The sequence below is a fragment of the Acanthaster planci genome, linkage group LG16 (assembly GCF_054643075.1).
Source record: "Acanthaster planci isolate LZ-2023a linkage group LG16, COTS_SCS, whole genome shotgun sequence".
Taxonomy (NCBI): domain Eukaryota; kingdom Metazoa; phylum Echinodermata; class Asteroidea; order Valvatida; family Acanthasteridae; genus Acanthaster; species Acanthaster planci.
Window position 1 is genome coordinate 491,937 of NC_141792.1, and position 19,672 is coordinate 511,608.

The window sequence follows — 19,672 nt, forward strand, 5'->3', positions numbered from 1 at the left end:
TCAGTGATTTCTTTCATTTCACGCAAATTTTCTACAGCTTTCTGAAAGGTACCCTTTAAAATATTTTCTTTTTTACATTGCAACAGTATGGTTATTGGAACTATGGCTATGTCACATAGATGCATCGTATAATAAATAGTGATCATAATTGGTGAGATCTAAGTCCCTTTCTGAAATATTATCAAAGTGTTTGTCAGTTCAAAATGATGAAATCTGTTGAAAAGCATTTTCTTTTAATCAGCCCATTCTTTTCTCAACATAAAATCCTTAGTTTGTACTTGAATGGTTTGCTTGACTGAACATTGAATTACATCATCAGTAAACTCCATTTGCTGTTTCTTATTAACAAATATGATACATGTACAGACCTATCTTGTTTGTTCATTGATGACTGGCCTTCTTTTTGACTCTAAAATTCTTGCAGTGTACTGCGGCAGAAGCAAATTTTGTTCAAAGTTGAACTTTCCAATCTTGTTCTGTATTAAAGCAAGTCACCTGCTTTATATCGTTCTTTACTGTGAGATAGCAGTATGTCAACTTCTTCTTGACGTGTCAAGTAAAATATAATTAATGACTTAGAGATAACATCCAGGCATGCACGCACATGTTCATTGTTCAGTGTCCAACCATTTACATACCAGAAATATTCATAACAAAGAAGGTGCCACTATGTACATACATGTATGTGTGTATCTTTGGTTTGACAGTTTAAACTATTCTGTGTTAACAGAAATTTACAAGCTTGAAGTCAAAAACATGCCATTACTTTCCGGTACCTTCATGTATAGTTCAAGTAATGTGAAATGCCTTTAAGGATTTTTTTTCACATTTATCTTGAATTTACCTTAAAATACTAAAAGGAAACTTACATTTTGTCCTATTCTCTGTACTGTTTTGTCCTAGTTGTCTCATTCATTCAAAAGATGAATTGTTTTGTTGTATCCGAAAATGCAACAACAAAAAGATGAAAATGCCAGCAGTGGGCACGGCACATGTTTTCAAAAGAAATCATTTGGGCATAGCGATGTTAAGTGGTTGTATTTTCACTAGGCCTATATATAGGAACACCAAATCTGCCCTTGGAATTTAGAAGGAGGAATGTATTTTCATGGTACAGTTGACTTTCTGCGAATGTTAATGTCTTTCCTATACCTGTTCTGCTTTCCTGGAGTCAAAACCACATTCTAAATCCCTGTTATGCCGCATGTCCTTCCTCATATATTTAATCGCATCATTGGAAATTTAAAAGTCAAAGGGGGTGCTTGAAATGGGACACTGTATGATGCTATTATATCATCACTACATACGTTGTACAAACACAGATGCCGTGTTTTGACTTTTGCTAGAACGCAGTCTCAGCCCAATTAGCACCAGAGGGCATATCTTAACTTAAAAGTTTAAGCTAAATGATCATCTACAGTTGTTACATGAAAATACATACTGACATGGAAAAACCTCAACAAAAAGAAACCAAAACGACTCCCCAAAAGATTTGTGGTGAAGATTAAAGTGCTTCCTCTTTGGAGAAAATTCTCACCATAAAGGTGTTTTATAGTGTTAGTCCACAGGGGAAGTCATTGGTCATGATTTGCAGATAAGAACATAAAGAGCAGTGAAGCATGAACATCCAGTAGAGTTGAGGGACAGGTTTTCCAAGTTGAGTCGATGTCAGTTTCTGAAGAATTTGAGTGGCAATCTTGCGTCTTTACTAATAAAGTAAAAGTACATAAGGAATTTTCTTACTTTATTTTCATTGTTCAGTGCCATGGAATAGGATAAAAGAAATTAGTGCCCCAAGCACTTTGGTCATAGTCCCACGCTGTGTTCAAAGTTTTTAGAGAGTCGCAATAAAGTGCCCATTTGTACAAGGCAGAATTGGTTCTTTGTTGGCCCATTGTAACAATTGCTTATAAAAGATTCTGAGGTTTTTCATTATTATTTTGGTAAGGAGGAAGGAGTGTAGAATACATGTGTTGGGAAGAAGGCCTGAAGGTTTCAAGCAGTGTATAGAATTTTGACAAAATAAACGGGATCAAAGGTGACTCTTGCTGTGATGAAATTCAAACTGGACTGTTTGAATCGCTGGCTGTGCTCCAATGGGCTTGGGTAACACCTTAACAATGACTGAACTGTAGGCGGCATTGGTACATACACCTGTACAAAGAGAAAGCCTTCCAGCGGTACCTAAAAGCAATTCCTTTTTAATAGCCAACTTGAATCGGTTACCTTTTTTTATTACACATCCCTATCTGCAGGGCGCCAGTTGTTACCGACATTGTCGGTGAAGCAGGCATTGTTCCGTGGATTGGTGTTTCACATTCCTGCTCTTGAATGGGAAAGTGGCCAAATGTTTGGTTAATTGAAAAACTTGAGTATAACAAGTCATCGCAGTTTTTACTCTGCTTTGAGAGTTTAACCGTTGTTTTTTTTTCTCTCTGTCAAAGTCTCGTTTCGGTTTTACATGTAAGTCATTTAGTTCAGAGATATGCACCTGGGATGTACCTGTGCAAGGAGAGCATATATGCAGATGGTTTTTCATTTGTTTCTTAGTCTGGAGCAATTGAATCCAGTTGTTGGATGAGCTTTCTCCTAAGATATGTGTCAGAGACTCAGGAAGGATCAACTGGATGAACGGGAGTATGAACTGGGAGCGTTGAAAGCTGCTTGAGTACACCAATGACCCAGGCTACTCTTCGAGGTAGTGTGGTGTAGCTTGGCGGAACTGGATTTCCAATTGATGAGTCCAACAGCTGCCTGGCCAAGTTTCTTCAAATCTTCCCCAGCATAAGTTTTTCTCATCTGCACGAGAGATTGAACAGTAGAAAATCTAACCTCAGATTTCTGTCTTGAAGTATTCTTTCCCTGCAAGAATTTCGCTTTTCTGTCTCATTGAAATGGAGCTGTGAGTTTTCACTGAAATTTCTTTGAAGCGGTTGTACATGTAGTACATTCTCTCTGGAGTTTCTTTTTTTTTAAACGGAACTTCCCCTCAATCTGCCAGCAGTGTTAACCAGAGATACATGTAGATGATTCCAAACTCATGATTGCACCTTTGATAAGAATCCCACTGATGACATTTCGCACAAATGCCATGGACTTTGACTTTTTCCAACAAAGTAACTTACGTATGTGCCTTTTGTTTCTATTCTGAGGTTGCTTCTGTTCACGCCAGCCACTAGTTATGAAATTCCTCATTAAACGTTGATAAATCGCTCAATATATGTGTCTCATTTTTGAATTTCAATAGGTACAGTGTAAGTTACTGTTATAGATGGGGTCTTTATGCAAGGATTTTTATGGATGAGATGTGGGAGCTGTGTTTGAAGAGTATATATTAACCCATATTGCTCCCTGTTTATTTTTGGATATCACCCATCTGCAGCCTTTATGTGCCTTTCTTTTGTTGTGGGAGTCAGTATACCATTGTTGACCCAATGACAAACATTTAACGGTGGCATAGGATCAAGTTCACAAGTACCCAGTTGGACCTTGTTGCTCTTCAGTCTGTGGAGAATTTTTGTTGCCCCACGTGTTGCCGAAGAATTCATCTTCAGATTAGTGTACACCTGGCGAACACACCTGTCCAGAGAACTCTAAGTTTGAAGTGGTGTGGTCCACATGCAGCTGTTGTAATTTTTAGTCTGCAAAATCCTTTGTGGTGTGGGTAGATTACCATCTAAGTTAGTGGAACAAAAAGCAGAACTACCACAAAAAAGTTGTAGATGAGAGAAGTACATGTAACATTGCCAACTTTTTGTTAGGAAACACTTTAACTGTAAGTTGAAGGATAAACAGGATAGGAAACTGGTACGCCTCTCTGAGCAACTGTTAACTGACCCTCGAACCTTGTCACATTTTTCCTGTGAAGAAGATGACTGCTCTGACTTTGCCTGAAATCAATGTGTAATTGGCCGTGACTTTCTGTGAACTTGTGTTTCTACTGGCAAGCAGACAATCAACCTTTTTTTTTCTCAGTGGAACCTGGAAGTTCACGGGATTAATAGCCATCGTAATTGAAATCCAGCTTGTTGGGAGTTCATGAAACCTTCTCACCTTTGCAGCAGGGAAAGGGAATTTCTTGTATCTTGGCCTGCAGATGTATGCTGTTCTCTTCAGGCTCTGTCTCAGGAGATGAGCCCACCTGGGATTCGGGATCATCAGTTCTCTGTCATCAACCTCCTCTGTTGAAAGAAATCCTGAATCCAGTTTCCTGAATTGTTTCAAGAACTGCACTATCACACTGCCGCATTGTGTTCAAGATTTCGGAAAGATACTGTGCTGGTGTGATGTACATGTAGTTGCGAAGCAGCCAAAACACATATGGACTATGAACATGGAACATGATAATGCCTGAACTTGATTGTACTCGTTTGAATTTTGGATCAGCTTGTACTTTGTGTTGCTTCATTATCTTGAGAATCTGTAACACATTCATCCATGATCACTGAATGTGTAAAATATTGTACGTGCAATTAAATCACATTGAAGGAAACAGCCATTTTTCCAAGCTTCCGTTTTCCTGTACACACCAGACATCCGTGAAACCTTCATCAGCGATTGACAGGAGCTGATATCAGTAGGCCTGTAACCATGGAAACAATAGCCAGCACTGTTTTCACCACCCTTTGTCTTGTGAATCTAGATCTGACGAGCCTCTGCCTAAACAAGCACTGTCCGTTTGGAGCAGAGTGCATGATCAAGCCAGATAGCATGTCGGCAGAGTGCGTCTGTCCCCAGGAATGTGCCAGCGCGGACTTCAGCCGCGTGTGTGGCAGCGATGGGAGTGACTATCCAAATGAGTGTGAGTTGAAACGAGCCAGCTGTCTGCAGCGACGAAACATCCGAATCATCTTCCAAGGAACTTGCAGTGAGTTAAAAATTGTTCTTGTATTCTGAGAAAAAAAGTGTTGTTTGATATGATATCAATTTGCAAAGCTGTACTTTAGATATTGCAGTTTTTTATGGGTTTCAAATCGTCATAATGCCGAAATTCTTATTTGAAACTGAAACCTCATAATCATCACCCTGACTTTAAACCTACACCCAAAAAACCTTCTTACAAAAAAAAGGAAAAAATTCAAAGTGTATATGTACATGCATGCACATTTGTTGCCATATTAAATCAGTAAAGTTCCAAGTATTCTGAACTGTTGCTAGAAAACTACAGACAATATTGAGGCAGTATCCATTTGTGTTGCAGATACTAAAATCTGCATGTATCTGTCTTTGGTCAGATATTCTATATTTTGAATTATTAACTTTTTGGGACAGAATTTTGGGTTTTTCCTGGGGGGAGGAGGTCAATTCCAGTGCTTTGTGTTGGGCTTTATTCAGGCTTTCTTCTTTGTTGAAATTATAATAATCGACACCATATACTTCTATTCAGATCCTTGCTCTACGGCCAACTTGGATCAGAATGCAGTCTGCAATTTGAATAGGAACCGTGAGCCCATCGCAGACTGCATCTTTGACTGTGACGAGTTACCAGGCAACCCGGTGTGTGCATCAGATGGTCTGATGTATGAATCAGAGTGCCTGATGAGAAGAGTAGCCTGCCAGTCTCGGTTTGAACTCTTTGTGCTTGAGGAGAGCTACTGTAAGCCAGAAAAATGTAAGCCTTGGGAATTCCACATTCAGGGTTGATCTATAGACTTTTGTTAGATTGTTTATTGTGCATTTGGTATTTCAAAAAACTTCAGAGGTGGGGCATGTATGAGCTATACGTAGGCAAATCCCTTAACCACCAAGATTCTACAAGTTTCTGCCAGGTTCCTTTGCAGGAATCCACAAACCATCCCGCTTGCACGGTTGTATCTTTCAACAAATACATGTACCCCCCCTGGCTCTTTCTGCTGGTCACCTTCCGCAATCCTCCAAAATCCTCCAAAACCACCCAAAGGATTTTGGAGTACTGAGGAGGGTTAGGGAAATAGTAGTAATAATTTGGCTGTACATAAACATTTCATCAGATCCTGTAAAATTCTTCAGACCTTACAGTAGACTTTGAAAGATGTGAGAGCTGTTACTGCTGACAATGTCCCTTCTCCTTCGGCTTACATATCATCAGTGACCATGAACTGGCCAAGCACATATTTATTCCTTTTGTATTACAACTGAATTGACTTGCTTGTATCAGCAATGTACAGGGTATGAATTTTAGATCACTTTCACATGAAACTGTTTGAGCACAACGCATTAATTCAGATTTTCATTCCAACCAATTGTTTGATTTGTTTCATCACATTTCCAGCTCCATGTCGCAGCTTTCAGTGTGAATTTGGCAAGTGCATCTTGGATCTGGAGGGTAATCCCACCTGTGTGTGTATCAGCAGCTGTCCTGAGATCTACGTGCCGATCTGCGGCAGTGATGGTGTCACATATTACAGTATCTGTCACCTTCAGCGGGAACAATGTCTGAGAAATGAAGCCGTACATGTCATCTCTAATGGGCCATGCTGTAAGTATACATCTGTCCTTTTTGTGTACCGATATTTTTCTCCCTTAATTAGTAAGAACAAATCATGTTCGAGATGCACTTCAAACTTTTTTAGAAAATTACAGCAACAGTTTCTAACCTTAGGTTCCAAGAAGCCTCTGCATTCAACAATCTTCAAATTACAGCATTCATATATTCCTTGGTTTACGTGTGTAAGTTGTCAGTTCAGCATACATGCATGTACAGTATGGTCATTTTGGTCAGGCAAGCGTGAAAACTACAAGACTGATGTGTGGTTTTTCTCCTTTTATCTAGGCCTGACCACATCCCAATTCAGTGTTGTGACCAAAACCTCATAAAAGCAATATTTTTTGTTCATAAATTTTAGAAATGAAAGTATGTGGTTTTGCATATATCCAATGAATCTGTGAAGTTATGTGTACAAGTACTTAAATTGTCTAGAGTTGACACGTAGGCGGAATACATAGAGGAGTGTTGTGGTTAAGCTACATGTAGTAACGCATTAGATACAAGTATGGTATAGAGCAGCCAGTGGTGACATTTGTCAGGATTTCTGGGTTTTTTTCATCATGATTTTCCTGATTTCAGGATTTTTCAAGTAATCTAGTTTAAAATCTGGAAAATTTTGAGTTCACCTTTATGGTACGTTTACATGTAACAGTTGATATCGAGCACAAGAAATCAGTATTTTAGGGGTGCCTTTTAAGCAAACAGACTTGACACCGCTGTGGGACCATAACCAAAGCTGATTATTTTGTGGGTATTTCATTTTTCTCCAGTCTCACCCTCAGCTGAATGGAATTGACTTTCTTTGGCATCTGTACATTGACTAAGTTACATCTTTGTGTAAAAGTATTATGTACAAAGAATTATATTCACAAAACTTGATGCAGTCTGTGAAAACTATGTGTATGCATGTGATGACAATTTTGATATTTCGATATTAATCCACAAATCACAAAATATGGAGGGCATGACGTTTCAATCCTTCTCAAAGGCAAAATGACAAGTAGAGAGGACAAGTTAGCAAACAGGGAATCAACTAGGTATGGATGAATGCAGGAATACAAGAGGAAAGGTCAAGAAAGCTGCAGGCTGGATAAAGGGGCAAAGTTACAAAGGCTTGGTTGAGCAACAAAGGGATGTATTGGAAGAGATCAAAGAAAAACTACAAATGGACCAAACAAACTGGAACAAATGAAACAAACAAACTGGAACAAATGGACCAAACAAACTGGAACAAATGGAACAAACTGGACCCCAAGGGGGAGAGGGTATAATCTGCAGACGAAAGAGAGGAAAAGCAAAGAGTCTTAACTAGTAGTTTCCCTCTTGGATGTTCAGGCCATGGGGTTGTATGGTGCGGAGGTCCAAAGCTTCTCCCTGTTGAAACGAACAGCATCTTTACGGTTACCAAGTGATTCTATGCCCTGTATTAAACTGGATGAAAGTCAACCCCAAATAGTTTGGCACATATTTCTGCCCCTCTTCGCTGGCAGTGCATAGAATGAGCATTGTCACCAAGCACTGCTAGACGGATTAAATTAATAGGGAGATATTGAGAAAGAGGTACTTGGAGAAGGGGTTGATGAACAAGAGATGGGACCATAACTTGATAATGCACAATCTAACTGTACTTGAGGACAAACATCTCACTGTGTTGTACAGGTATAGTTCTGCTGTAAGGTCTCCAGTTGACATTTCAAATGACAAAACCATTCCACCCTTATGCCAAACCATTTGGTATCATTGACCTGCTTGACCCAAACTCTGATCTAATCTCTCCCTTGACAACTGGGCATCCTGTATGGCTAATTTTGTGTCGAAAGAATTTCAGCTACTAACCCCTCCAGAGACACGTACATGTACTATATCTAGCTGCTGGTGAAAATATGCCGCTTTCTATGTTTACACGTTCCCAGGAGAAAGTTTTTAGTAGCAGCTTAAATCTACTCCAAGTAATTGTAGGTTAAACAGGAATTGGACATATTACGGTTTTATGACCCTTGAAGGAAGTAAAATTAGACAAATAATTGACCTGTCTGAACTTGTTTGGCTCAGATCCGCTCAAAATTATCCCATGAAGTTTTCTGCTGAATTGTGCTTTCATGCTTCAGCACTTGCAGATTTTGAGCTTGGATGTTTTCTTTCCACTTCGGTTAATGTAAATACAAGCAGCTCTGAATCCCATTGAAATGTACATGTACATCTTTTATGGATACCCTCCCTTGAAAGAAATGCTTAGACTCCTTCCTGTTACTGAAGACACTTTTTTCTTTTCACAAACAGCTTCCTGTATACTTTATACTTGGGAACTTGTTGAATTCAAGCGTACTGTTCTGATTTATAATTTCAGTTTGGTACTGGATATTTTATTTCCATGAGTAGATTTAGTGAGTCTGTTTAAAAACTCATAACTAGGAAAAACCTCTTAAACCGTTCAGTAAAAACTTGGTTCGAAGGGTACCATACTCTTAAAAAATGGAAATTGTTGAACTTTTAAGGGTAAATTACTTTCAGTGCCATATTACATGTATGTTTAACATCTTTTACATTTGTGTTGTGTTCGTTTGTTTGTAACAGTGAACCAATCAGAAGGTTTGTGTAGTGCGATCCGATGTGGCTATGGTGCTGTGTGTCTTGTAGTCGAAAACGAGACCACCTGCTCCTGTGATAGGATGTGCACGGACGAGGACCGCCCTGTGTGTGGCACTGATGAAGTGACATATGGTAATGCTTGCTTGCTGAAGCAAGCTGCATGCGAACAACAGAAGGAGATAAGGATTGAGTCAGAGGGCCTTTGTAGTAAGTGTGATACATTATTTCTTGCTTGGTCTGTTGAAAATCACAGTTATACTGTACATGTTTATGAAAGAAGCTGAAGGTTGCTTGGACATGTTTTTTGTTGACTTACGACTCATTCTGTTTTGACCACATTTGTAGGTCGTTTAAAATTTGCTATGCAAAATTTCTTCCAGATGGCTGTGAACTCCATACCTGTGACTTTGGCGCCATATGTGAGATGGGCCCAAAAGGACCACAATGTGTCTGTCCGGAGGAGTGTGTCAATTTTGACTCACCTGTCTGTGGTTCTGACGATGCCACGTATGCCAATGAGTGTGAGCTTAATGTCCAGGCATGTCGACAGCAGGCAGTAATCTCTGTGGTTTCCCAAGGAGAATGCAGTAAGTTTTCATTTGTAGGTTTTTGTAGGATTTAGGATCATGTAACCCAAGACCTGTTGCTTGACACTGGAAAGTTTCTTTGGATTTTTAATGGTTTAGAAAGACAGTTGAACCAATGTGTATTTTCAGTGGGGTTGGTGCCCCCCCCCGCAAGACTGTTCCATAGTTTTCCTGCACAACGAAGTATTGTAAGGGATTCAAATTCATCTCAGCTAACCTGTCCTGGGAGCTAGGGTTCACCTTTGAATTGTTACTGTCTTTGTAGTTGAGTGTGAAGGGGTCAAATGCGAGTATGGTGCCATCTGCAACCGAGGCAAGTGTAGCTGTCCGACATGTGCAGATATTGAGCAACGAGTCTGTGGTACCAACCAGATCTCCTATCAGAGCATCTGTCACCTCAGAGCTGAGATGTGTAATGAGAGGATCCGAATTGCTGTGGCGTTCGATGGTCCCTGCGAGGATGGTGGTACAGTCAAAATTTGTATCTTTCTCCATTATTTATTTTCCTGTTAGTAGTTGCATCATGGTCTGACCTGTTGTTTTGAGAGGGGTGCCAACAAATAAGCTATTTCCCTACTGTTTTTTTTTAATAAAGTTCTGTTTTGAGGTGACTTGTAGGGTACTTCCTATCAACATTTTCTATTTCATTCTTGTGAAAGTACTCAGAAAAATTTTGTCAAAGCTTCAAGCCTTTTCAATTAACATATGTTTCAAGTTTTAACACTTATGGACGGATATGTGTATGGAATGTAGGCAGGGTCAGTTGTTTAAAAACACACGGCTAAGGACTGAATTTCAATTGATGTGGTGTCAGCGGATTGATTTAAACCAAACCCAAATAAAGGTTTTTAAGTTGGTTTGCGTTATAGACTGATTGATTCACAATATGTCACTTAAAAATGTCTAAATAACTTGTAATTAAGGGTATATTAAAACCAAAGCCTGTTATCCGCAACAGCTGAGATGTCAGGCTCTGGTAATGGTACTGATGGGGACCAGGAAGGTGGTGATGGGGACCGGTTAGACTACACTCGGGAATGTGATGAATCCATGTGTCAATTTGGTGGTACCTGCGAGTTCATGACCAACGGTAACTCCTACTGTTCCTGCATCATGAACTGCCCAGCTACACGGTTACCAGTGTGCGGGTCAAACCAGGTTACGTATGGCAGCGAATGCCTACTCAGGGAAGCATCCTGTGAACAGCAAAAGCCGATTTATGTGGAAAGCCAAGGATCATGTGAAGGTACTTCGATTCTTTCTCATTCATTTGTAGTATTAAAATCATTTTAGATTGAAGAACAATGCACACAAATATGCGTGCCAGATTTTGATTAAGGATTCTGGAATAAGAGGGCCACAACCCCTTAAGGTCAAGTCCAAGTTTGTAAGTGGAAGTTGATAAATGGGAGGATTCAGTGTGAAGCCTTTGAGATATCAGGGACCAGAAACTTTCTGATGATTCGTTGTACAATTGAACACTCTGAGGAACATAGGTGGCTTCACCTGATGCAACAACAGTCTGTAACAATATTTGTCACTACGGACCTTGACTCTGTTTGATACCCAGATTGTCAGCTGGTAGTGAATGACAGGTGCACTGTGTTGATCGGTAGTGTCTGAAGAAAAATGACTCAAAACATTTACCCATGCTAGGAACATTGGCTGTTATTATAAGATGCTACCTCAATCTGTTCAAGGGTTAGGTTATCTTTAGGTCAAATGTCAGATCAGGGCTAAAGTCAAAGACTTGGTCAAGGATTAGAGCTTAGGAACAACTGCCTCTTTGTCAAAGCAGAATAAAATGTTGATGTTGATTTTTTATTATTTTCGCTAGATGTTGAGATGGAACCCTGTGATGGGGACAGTCCTCTTCTCATGCCCAACACCATGGAGGAGTATACCTGCTCTGAGGAGGGTGAGGAATGTCCCTCAGGCAGTTATTGCCACATCCATCCACTACGAAAGTTTGCAGTCTGCTGCCCAGGTAGGTTATTCATTGTCCCATTGTTATGGAACACTCAGTGCTGTGATTGGAGAATAGTTTACAATATTGCTCTGTTTATATGTGTATATTGACTGATAGTAAGGGCACTAGCAGAGAACTTTGCCTTCTTTTTGAGGTACAGTAGGACGGCTGTCTTTTCCCGAACAAAGGACCGAGGGAATGTTGCCCTTGTCTGCTTGTGCATAGACCGGGGGGGGGGGGCAAACATAGCCCTAGCAGTACCAGATATTGCCAGATAATATTTTTTATTACAAATTTGTTTGAAAACATCCAAAATCAAAATTCATTCTAAAGGAGGCAACTACACTAAGAGTTGCAGTTGTTTATGTCAGACGTCATTGTGAAGGAACACATTATTTCAGTAAATGCTAATAGAATCAAATAAACAACAAACCAGCCCACCTGTTTGGCTAAGTCTTTCTGTGAGAGCTAATTTACAATAAATTGATCGAAATGCATGCATTAAGACAGATATAGGTACCAAATTTTAACCACTTGATGCCGGGGCATTTTTTCAATGTTGATGATGCTGGGCTGGCACGACTATCATTTTTTTGTTTTCAAAATCCTTCAAAAATTCATCATTTCATTTAACGGTCGTTTATAGCCGCACGAAGTAATCTTTAGGCACTACTCTAAGTTGACAGGTGACCTTCATTGATGCCCGAGTATTTCAGCCTTGTAAAAAGAGCCCAGATTGTGAGTTGTTATGTAACTTTCTTTTGTTCACGAACCTGGCTTAGTGCACTGCTGACCTCTTTTCAATAGGGGCCAGATTAGCATGCAGCGGTGCTGTGTGGCTCATCGCTACAGTGGTGGAGCGCTTTTGTCCCCGCTGGTAATCCGCTCGCTCTCTATGCCCCAAACCCTGGTATAGGGTTTCAAAACAAGGCTGGATTATCACCACTTTTGAGAGTGAAAAATGTCGATAATTCCCAGCAGTCTGGTCTTTTGTTCAGAGTACGGTCTTTTGTTACAGGGCCCTGTTTCCTTTGTCCGAGTTCGGAGACCCTGGCCACGCATATAAACCATACGTCTCCCATTCCGGAGTACCCGGCAGGAAGTGGTTAAAATAATCATGCATCGTTTTAATTCATTTGAAGTGGGTTAGGCAGGGAGTACCTTATAGCTATTCAAGTACATGACTTCCATTTCTGAAAAGATTTCTCACAATTGCTCCAAAGGCCAAGTTTCATACTTTAATTACCAGATGAGTTGTTGTCATTTCTTTTCATTTTAATCTTATCTTATCGCATCTGCCACATTCGTTTGATTTATTTGATCTTTGTTGGATAGTGGTCTCCACAGGCACTGTGTTTCGTTGATTTCTTTTGATGTACATGAATGTTCAATTGTTTTTTGTGAGCCAGACAACCCATGTCACAGCACAGCACTTTTCTTTTTATACACGTACAGTTTAGAAAACTTTGACGCAGAATGTTATTCAGTGGAGAAGATTTCTTGAGAAAATATTTTAAAAATTAATTTGTGCGAACACTTTTAAGTGCATACTTGTACCTGATATTTGAGGGACCAGTTGCTCATTTGAGGTCTACATGTACGTCATTTGCTAATCTTGGAGATATTGTTGCATGATATCTAATGTAATAATGGCATATCCCTGGAATGTTAACCCTGATATTCATTTAGAATTTATCACATTACAATTTCATGTTACAGTTTTAACCCATACTGAATAACCCACCCATGACATCAGCCAAAGCAAGTATTTGCCATCCATAGGCATAACTCCATTTGGCTGAAACGCATACTTCCTGGGGTAAAAGGCCATTCACTACCTTGGTTCCTTGTGTTGATCCAATTAACGTCAGTAATGTCCCATTAGAATGGTTCTCATGTAGCCCCAATGCAACTTGTGGAAATGGAATATACATTTAATGTTTAATGAACTAACCAAATGATCATCATTTTTCCTTCCTTTTTTTTCCACTCTCCGGACAATGTTGTGTCTTGTCGTTCTTGCATCCTTCACCCCGTCACTTGGACGTGTTGTTATATGCATACCCTCACCGACACTGGAATGTTTTTCACATCGTTGGCCGACACCCATGTTGTTAATGTTATTTCCATAGTCACCAGAGGTTTGTGTTCCAAGTTGTCGCACTTATTCATGCCCAAAAATGGAAACTTGTGTGATAGTTTGGTTTGGGCGGGGGGAATGTTTCTCATATGGGCTCAAACTCAAAATTATGGTGAGGGGCATTTCCTGAACCTGCCTGTGCAGCTGAAACCTAGCATCCCCTGTTTGCTCTGTTCTAATTGATTCATAACCCCCTTCAAAACCCTGAAACCATCGCTTCAAATTGGTGCTCTGACTTTGGAGATTAATTCCTTTTGATTCTAGATTTCAGAAAGTGATGAGCAAATTCCTGAACCAAAACCTGCAACACTCCTCCATTGTACTTTGAGCTCAGCTGGGCTGGACACCATAACGAAAACACAGCTTTCCATTTCTGGCTTATTTTAATTCATTTGTGTGAGAACATTTATTAACGCCATCATTTTCATCAGATCCCATGCTGTCATTCTACATGTATGTCTCAGTCATGTGCATGCCGTCGTTTATATCAGCATAAATTTGCATACCGTAGATGGAACCACCTTTTTCTTTCATTGTAGATAGGCAAGTAGATAGGGTGCAATGTAGACGTGGCTACTGCAATGAAATGGTATTTAAGTGCTATGTACACCAATAACGTTGAAAGATCTCTGTAATATTTAAGTAATTTTTGTAGTGAGAAAACGTCTCCTCTTCTGCTTTACCAGCATGTGCCGGTTGTTCAATTCATTTTGAAACCCCTGATGACTTTCAGTGTAATTATTTTAAAGATGACAGAAACCAAGATTAAAACCACAAACCCCAAAACTAATGACATATAACCAACAACCACTGACCTCTGACCTTCCCTCATGTCAAATTATCCAACTATGAAGAAAATGGAATATATCCACAAAAGTTCTTGCAAACTGACTCTTATGGAGTGCAGTTGGAATGTGTGGGAGCTTCTACTTTGAACCACATCAGCCAAATCGTGTTTTCATCTTGAGAACAAAATAACAACCGGTAGACTCACATTGTTCATCATGTCGCGGTAGCATGCAGTGCTCCCTGTTATTTCCACCTGCAGCATTGCTTTGAGAGTTGTTAATTTGGGGGGCTGGTTGCTGGAACTGTATTATATTTGCTCACCTTGCTTTGTAGTCGGCTTGAGTATGCATGTAAATGTACATGTACATGTTTAGTTGCTTATCGGGTCGGCTGGCAAAGTGCCATGAAATTACTTTGTGATGTTTGGAGATACACGTACATTTAGTAGTATGTTTTTTCAATATAGGAGGTATCGTTATCAGAAAAAAAATGAAGGTAAAGTTTACTAATTTCAAATGGAGTTTAGAAATTGACTGTTTTTTGTATCCTTATTGAAAGACAGTTTGATCATTATAGACCTCAATGTATTAGCCACCTCCACGCCACAAAAGTTAAATCAAAATTAGAAATTTCATATTTTGTTTGCAAGTGGAACTAGTCAAATGTATTTATCAACCTAGGCTTTCCAAAACAACTGACAAAGTTTCACAACAAATGACTTATGTTGGATTGTGAGAATTGCCCACTAGTGAAGATTCCACACCTGTCACAACGTAAGTTGTCAGACAGCTTTTGATATTAATCAACATGCCAGCCAGATCCACTCTACAGACAGCTGTCGGTCCTTTGACCCTCACAGAAGAAATATGTAAAGAGGGATTTTTATTTCCCTTTCCACTCTTAATGTGCAATAATATTTTGGAGTTGAGTCATTAGCCCACTTACTCATACAATGTACATGTAATTCTTCGTTTTGAAGAAATTAATCTTTAGAACTCATCAGTTGGCAATCAGTGGTGCTACTATGCTCAGGCTGTTTCATGGCATCAGGGAAATCAATTTATAAATGTCATCATAATTCCAACTGGTTGACATCATTGGAATTGACCATAGGTTTTAGAAGTCTGGGTTGGGCCATAGAGAGGCAACATCTCTAGACCTGAATGATAGGAACACATGGGAGCATTGCACCATTTTAGAATAGTCATTTGGCTATGTCTAGTGTACACGGATTTCTTGTGGCTGCCATCATTAGATACATGTTCATCTGAACTTTCATATTTGCAGACTTGTACATGTAGGTAAAATGCAAATGATGTGATGCATGCTCTGAAACCTCAAAATGTGAATATTTGTAGTCACAAGGGAAAAATATTTATTTGGTTATTACATGTACCATCAGAATTAATTGGCTAAATTTGTTGAGGTTTATTCTCAATTAAGATTCCATGGGTTAAGTGTTTTTCGGGGAGGAAGATATGCGTCATTCTATAAATTCAGGGTCCAAAAGTGAAAGTTTGTGTCCTGTTACACCTGACCTAAGTAATTTGACTCGGAAAATATTACCAATATTGATTTCCAACAATTTCAATTTGTTTGGCAGGTGATTTTCATTAATTCATCACTCGTGGACATTAGAGATTGTGTTCTACAGTTACAAAATCATATGTCAGATGTAACAGGAACACGAAAAATTGGACCCCTAATTTATAGAATGACCAATATAATTTAACTGCTTTTTGATGAAATACTGAGCCTTCATCTAGATGTCCTTCCTTTCATGTGGAAGACAAAAATGAGACAGGTTTCACAGTTTGGTTATGGTATAGGCAATGGACACAGTTCATAAAAATTACAAACAATGCCAACAAAATGGCAAGTTGTCCGTAGTTTGTGTAAACTAATGGAAGAAAAGAAATAAGAACAAACCTACATGAAACGTGTATGAGGTGTACAGTTTTTGCTGCAAGTTTGTTACCCTTTCTCATTGTATCTTATTCACTATGGACTTGCCTTGGCAGAGCAAACCTCCCCTCCAAGCTGTGAGGACACCATGTATGGTTGCTGTCCAGATGGAGTTACAGCAGCGCAAGGCTTCAATGAAGCTGGGTGTCCAAGTAAGTCAACTACAAAATCTTTCCCATTCCAGAAAGAAGTGAATTATTTTGAACATTGTCGGGAAGGATTTTGCTCAGGGAATGAGAATCTGGTGCGTGGAATGTGCTTGCTTTCAAGATTGAGAGCCAGTGAAAAGCACATAGCTGATGTATTCTGGTTCGTTCATAGAGCATATGCAACTTTTTTTATGTTAATTAGCTCATAAAGATGTCAAACATCTTTCATTGAGAGGGGAACAAAAACACTAAGCCTGGATGTACTTCAGTGTCATTCTTCTAGTGGCTGGCACTGTGCAAGTGCCTCTAGTTTTCATTAGAATGTGCACAACCCTGAAGTATTGTGTGAAAAGAATAACTCTACATATGTGCTTTATATACAAGAACTATAAATGTCCCTCTGTAGCTTATTGAAGAGAACCAGTGAAGGGCAGCTAACGTGCAAAATAGTTGGCATATGTGTATGGCACTGCACTTGCTACTAGTTTCAATTTTCCAAAAGTGTTAATGTTTACTTGTACAGACATTTACAGTGACATGTTATTTCACATTTTCTGCAGGCCACTGTGACTGTAATGACCTGGGCTCCTATTCGCCTGTCTGTAACCCTAGCAACAAGCAGTGCCCTTGTAAGCCTGGTGTTGGCGGCAAAAAGTGCGATCGTTGTGAGCCTGGCTTCTGGGACTTCCGAGGAATACAAAATGGAAACATTGGATGTAGACGTAAGCTTGCAAAATTAAAAAAAATTTCCAATAGACCTGGAATGTGTGAACCTACATAATACGTAACTCTGCAACCGTCTGTGAACTTACAATCTGTAAAAATGATATTTAAATTTTTCCCCACAGCATGTGGCTGTTCTAAGGGAGGCTCAGCTCGCGATGACTGTGAGCAAATGCTGGGCAAGTGTATGTGTAAAGGCAAAGCTATGGGCATAAAGTGTGATATGTGCCCTAAGGGAATGATGCTTGGTGCTACTGGTTGTCAAGAAGGTAAATGTGCAAAATCACTCAGAGGCTGAATCTTCTGGTTTTATTCTTTAAAATTAGCCAAAGTGATTTTTTCTCTTAATTGTTAATGATCAAAAGCTATTCCCACTTCAAGAAACAATTTTTATTTCACTCTGTTGAAAATGTACCAAAACGATGCAGATCTACAACTATGCATGCCAGTTGCTGAGAAGTCTAATACAAGCATTACCATCAGGACATGGAGACTTCAATTTTGATATTATGTAACAAAATAAATTGATTGGAATGTTTAGTTGACAGGCCCTCTTAAAAAGTTCACTATTACTCCATTTAACTTTGGTGTATTCTTATTTTCTGTAGTCGTAAACATGGATGACTCCTCCAACCTCTGTGAGCAGCTGAACTGTCGTTACCATGCCACCTGCCAATTCACAGCTGGCCTAGCCACCTGTGTTTGTCCCAGCAATTGCACCACGGTGTTTGAGCCTGTCTGTGGTTCCGATGGCCAAACTTACGGCAATGAATGCCAGTTGAAAGTGTTTGCTTGTCGGCTGCAGCGAGACATTCAGCTCTATGCCAGAGGCATCTGCAACTGTGAGTACCACTTTTGCAGAAAGCTTCTGTTGTCAGGATAAAAAAGATGATTTGAAAGACAAGATCTGTTTATGATCACACTTTCATGTTCCAGTTGTTCCTCCTGGATCTGATGTGACTGTTTATCCCATGTGAAGTTCAAACCACATTTGGAGTGTGTTGTACTGTTCCTAATTGGTGCAAGAAATGCTCGAACTTACGAGATCCTTCAAGAAAGAGAGAGACTGAAGTGTCTTTGTTTTTCCCCATTCCAGCTGTTGTCATCACACCCATGACAATATCCCAAGAATGTGTGGATTCGGAGTTTGGTTGCTGTGACGACGGAGAAACACCCAAGAAGAATCCAGAAGGTGCAGGCTGTCCCCTGTTGCCTGGCATGACAAGTAAGTCCAAAATTGGTTCAGAGTTTAGCCACACTGATAGAAATGTTGCCAGAAATTGAGACAATTGGCAGCTACCCATTTCCAATTGCTGTCATGGTAACTGTAGCCATGGTAATCAAATTTGCTGATACTTGTTGTCTTCACAGCTGCTTCTATGACACCCACCATGCGACCATCGTCATCAGCAACCATGAAGCCTGAACCTAGTGATGGAACGAGAATCTCAACAGAATCACCTGTCGCAGTAACTACGCTTCCCCTACCTCCCGTGGAGGTATCCTCCGTTTCAGCACCCCCTCCAGAGATAACAACCCTCTCCTCACCTCCCTTGAACTCAAGAAGTTCCACCCTTCCCCAGTCGGATGCCACAACTCTCCCGTCTCCACCCTTAGAAACCTCTACTCAGCCAATCATGACAGAACCAGCTTTTCGTGAACGTAGCACTGTTCAAATAAGCTCTTCCACGGACTCAAGCAGAGCTAGTGTATCTCTGTCTAAGACAAGTGAAGCGTCTTCAGAAACCAGCTCAGCAGAAGCGCAAACATCTGCATCCTCATCAAAGTCCATCACATCTGTCTCTGAAACAAGCAAGCCTGTAACTAGGACGATGCCAGTCTCCAAACCAAGCACAGATGCCTCAGAAACTCTCTCGTCCTTCTCCCAGACGTCCATGCCCATATCCCACACAAGTCTTCCATCCTCTGAGAGTTTTTCCAAAACGGTTCCTCTTACATCTACCCCATCCTTGCCACCCTCTAGCAAGATGTCTTCTCTGCCCGTGATAGATGCTACAACCCCCGATGAGACCAAACCAATGCCACAGCCTCAGACACAGGGCCTAACGACCCAGTTCCATGCCAGTCCAACTGACCCAACCACAGTCATGCCTAGTAGCACTTCAGAGAGCTTACCAGAGTTCACCACACAGCCAAGGCAAAGTAAGTTTAAGACAAACTCACTGTTATTTTCAAGCATGCATACATGTATTTCAAGACAAACCTAATTATTAAGTTCTTTTCGAAAGTTTGGGGAAAAATTGAAGAAAGTGGAATCAGGAGGTAAACTTTGAA

General features: G+C 40.0%; 1 protein-coding gene across 5 annotated transcripts in view; it reads left to right on the plus strand.

Annotated features, from left to right (window-relative positions):
- LOC110984564 (agrin-like) overlaps nucleotides 1–19,672 on the plus strand; it is a 74,738-nt gene that overhangs the window by 40,887 nt on the left and 14,179 nt on the right. For 2 of the 5 annotated variants that reach the window (XM_022244876.2, XM_087147141.1), the window contains exons 4-17: nucleotides 4,643–4,867; nucleotides 5,387–5,611; nucleotides 6,251–6,457; nucleotides 9,041–9,262; nucleotides 9,436–9,642; nucleotides 9,908–10,108; nucleotides 10,601–10,888; nucleotides 11,480–11,629; nucleotides 16,562–16,657; nucleotides 17,215–17,376; nucleotides 17,503–17,646; nucleotides 17,986–18,219; nucleotides 18,474–18,602; nucleotides 18,749–19,540. In XM_022244876.2, coding sequence (XP_022100568.2) covers nucleotides 4,643–4,867; nucleotides 5,387–5,611; nucleotides 6,251–6,457; nucleotides 9,041–9,262; nucleotides 9,436–9,642; nucleotides 9,908–10,108; nucleotides 10,601–10,888; nucleotides 11,480–11,629; nucleotides 16,562–16,657; nucleotides 17,215–17,376; nucleotides 17,503–17,646; nucleotides 17,986–18,219; nucleotides 18,474–18,602; nucleotides 18,749–19,540 — 3,282 coding nt within the window. Of the gene's footprint in view, nucleotides 1–4,642; nucleotides 4,868–5,386; nucleotides 5,612–6,250; nucleotides 6,458–9,040; nucleotides 9,263–9,435; nucleotides 9,643–9,907; nucleotides 10,109–10,600; nucleotides 10,889–11,479; nucleotides 11,630–13,743; nucleotides 13,753–16,561; nucleotides 16,658–17,214; nucleotides 17,377–17,502; nucleotides 17,647–17,985; nucleotides 18,220–18,473; nucleotides 18,603–18,748; nucleotides 19,541–19,672 lie in introns of all 5 variants that reach the window. The other 3 variants (XM_022244878.2, XM_087147142.1, XM_087147140.1) reach the window with 3 other exon arrangements.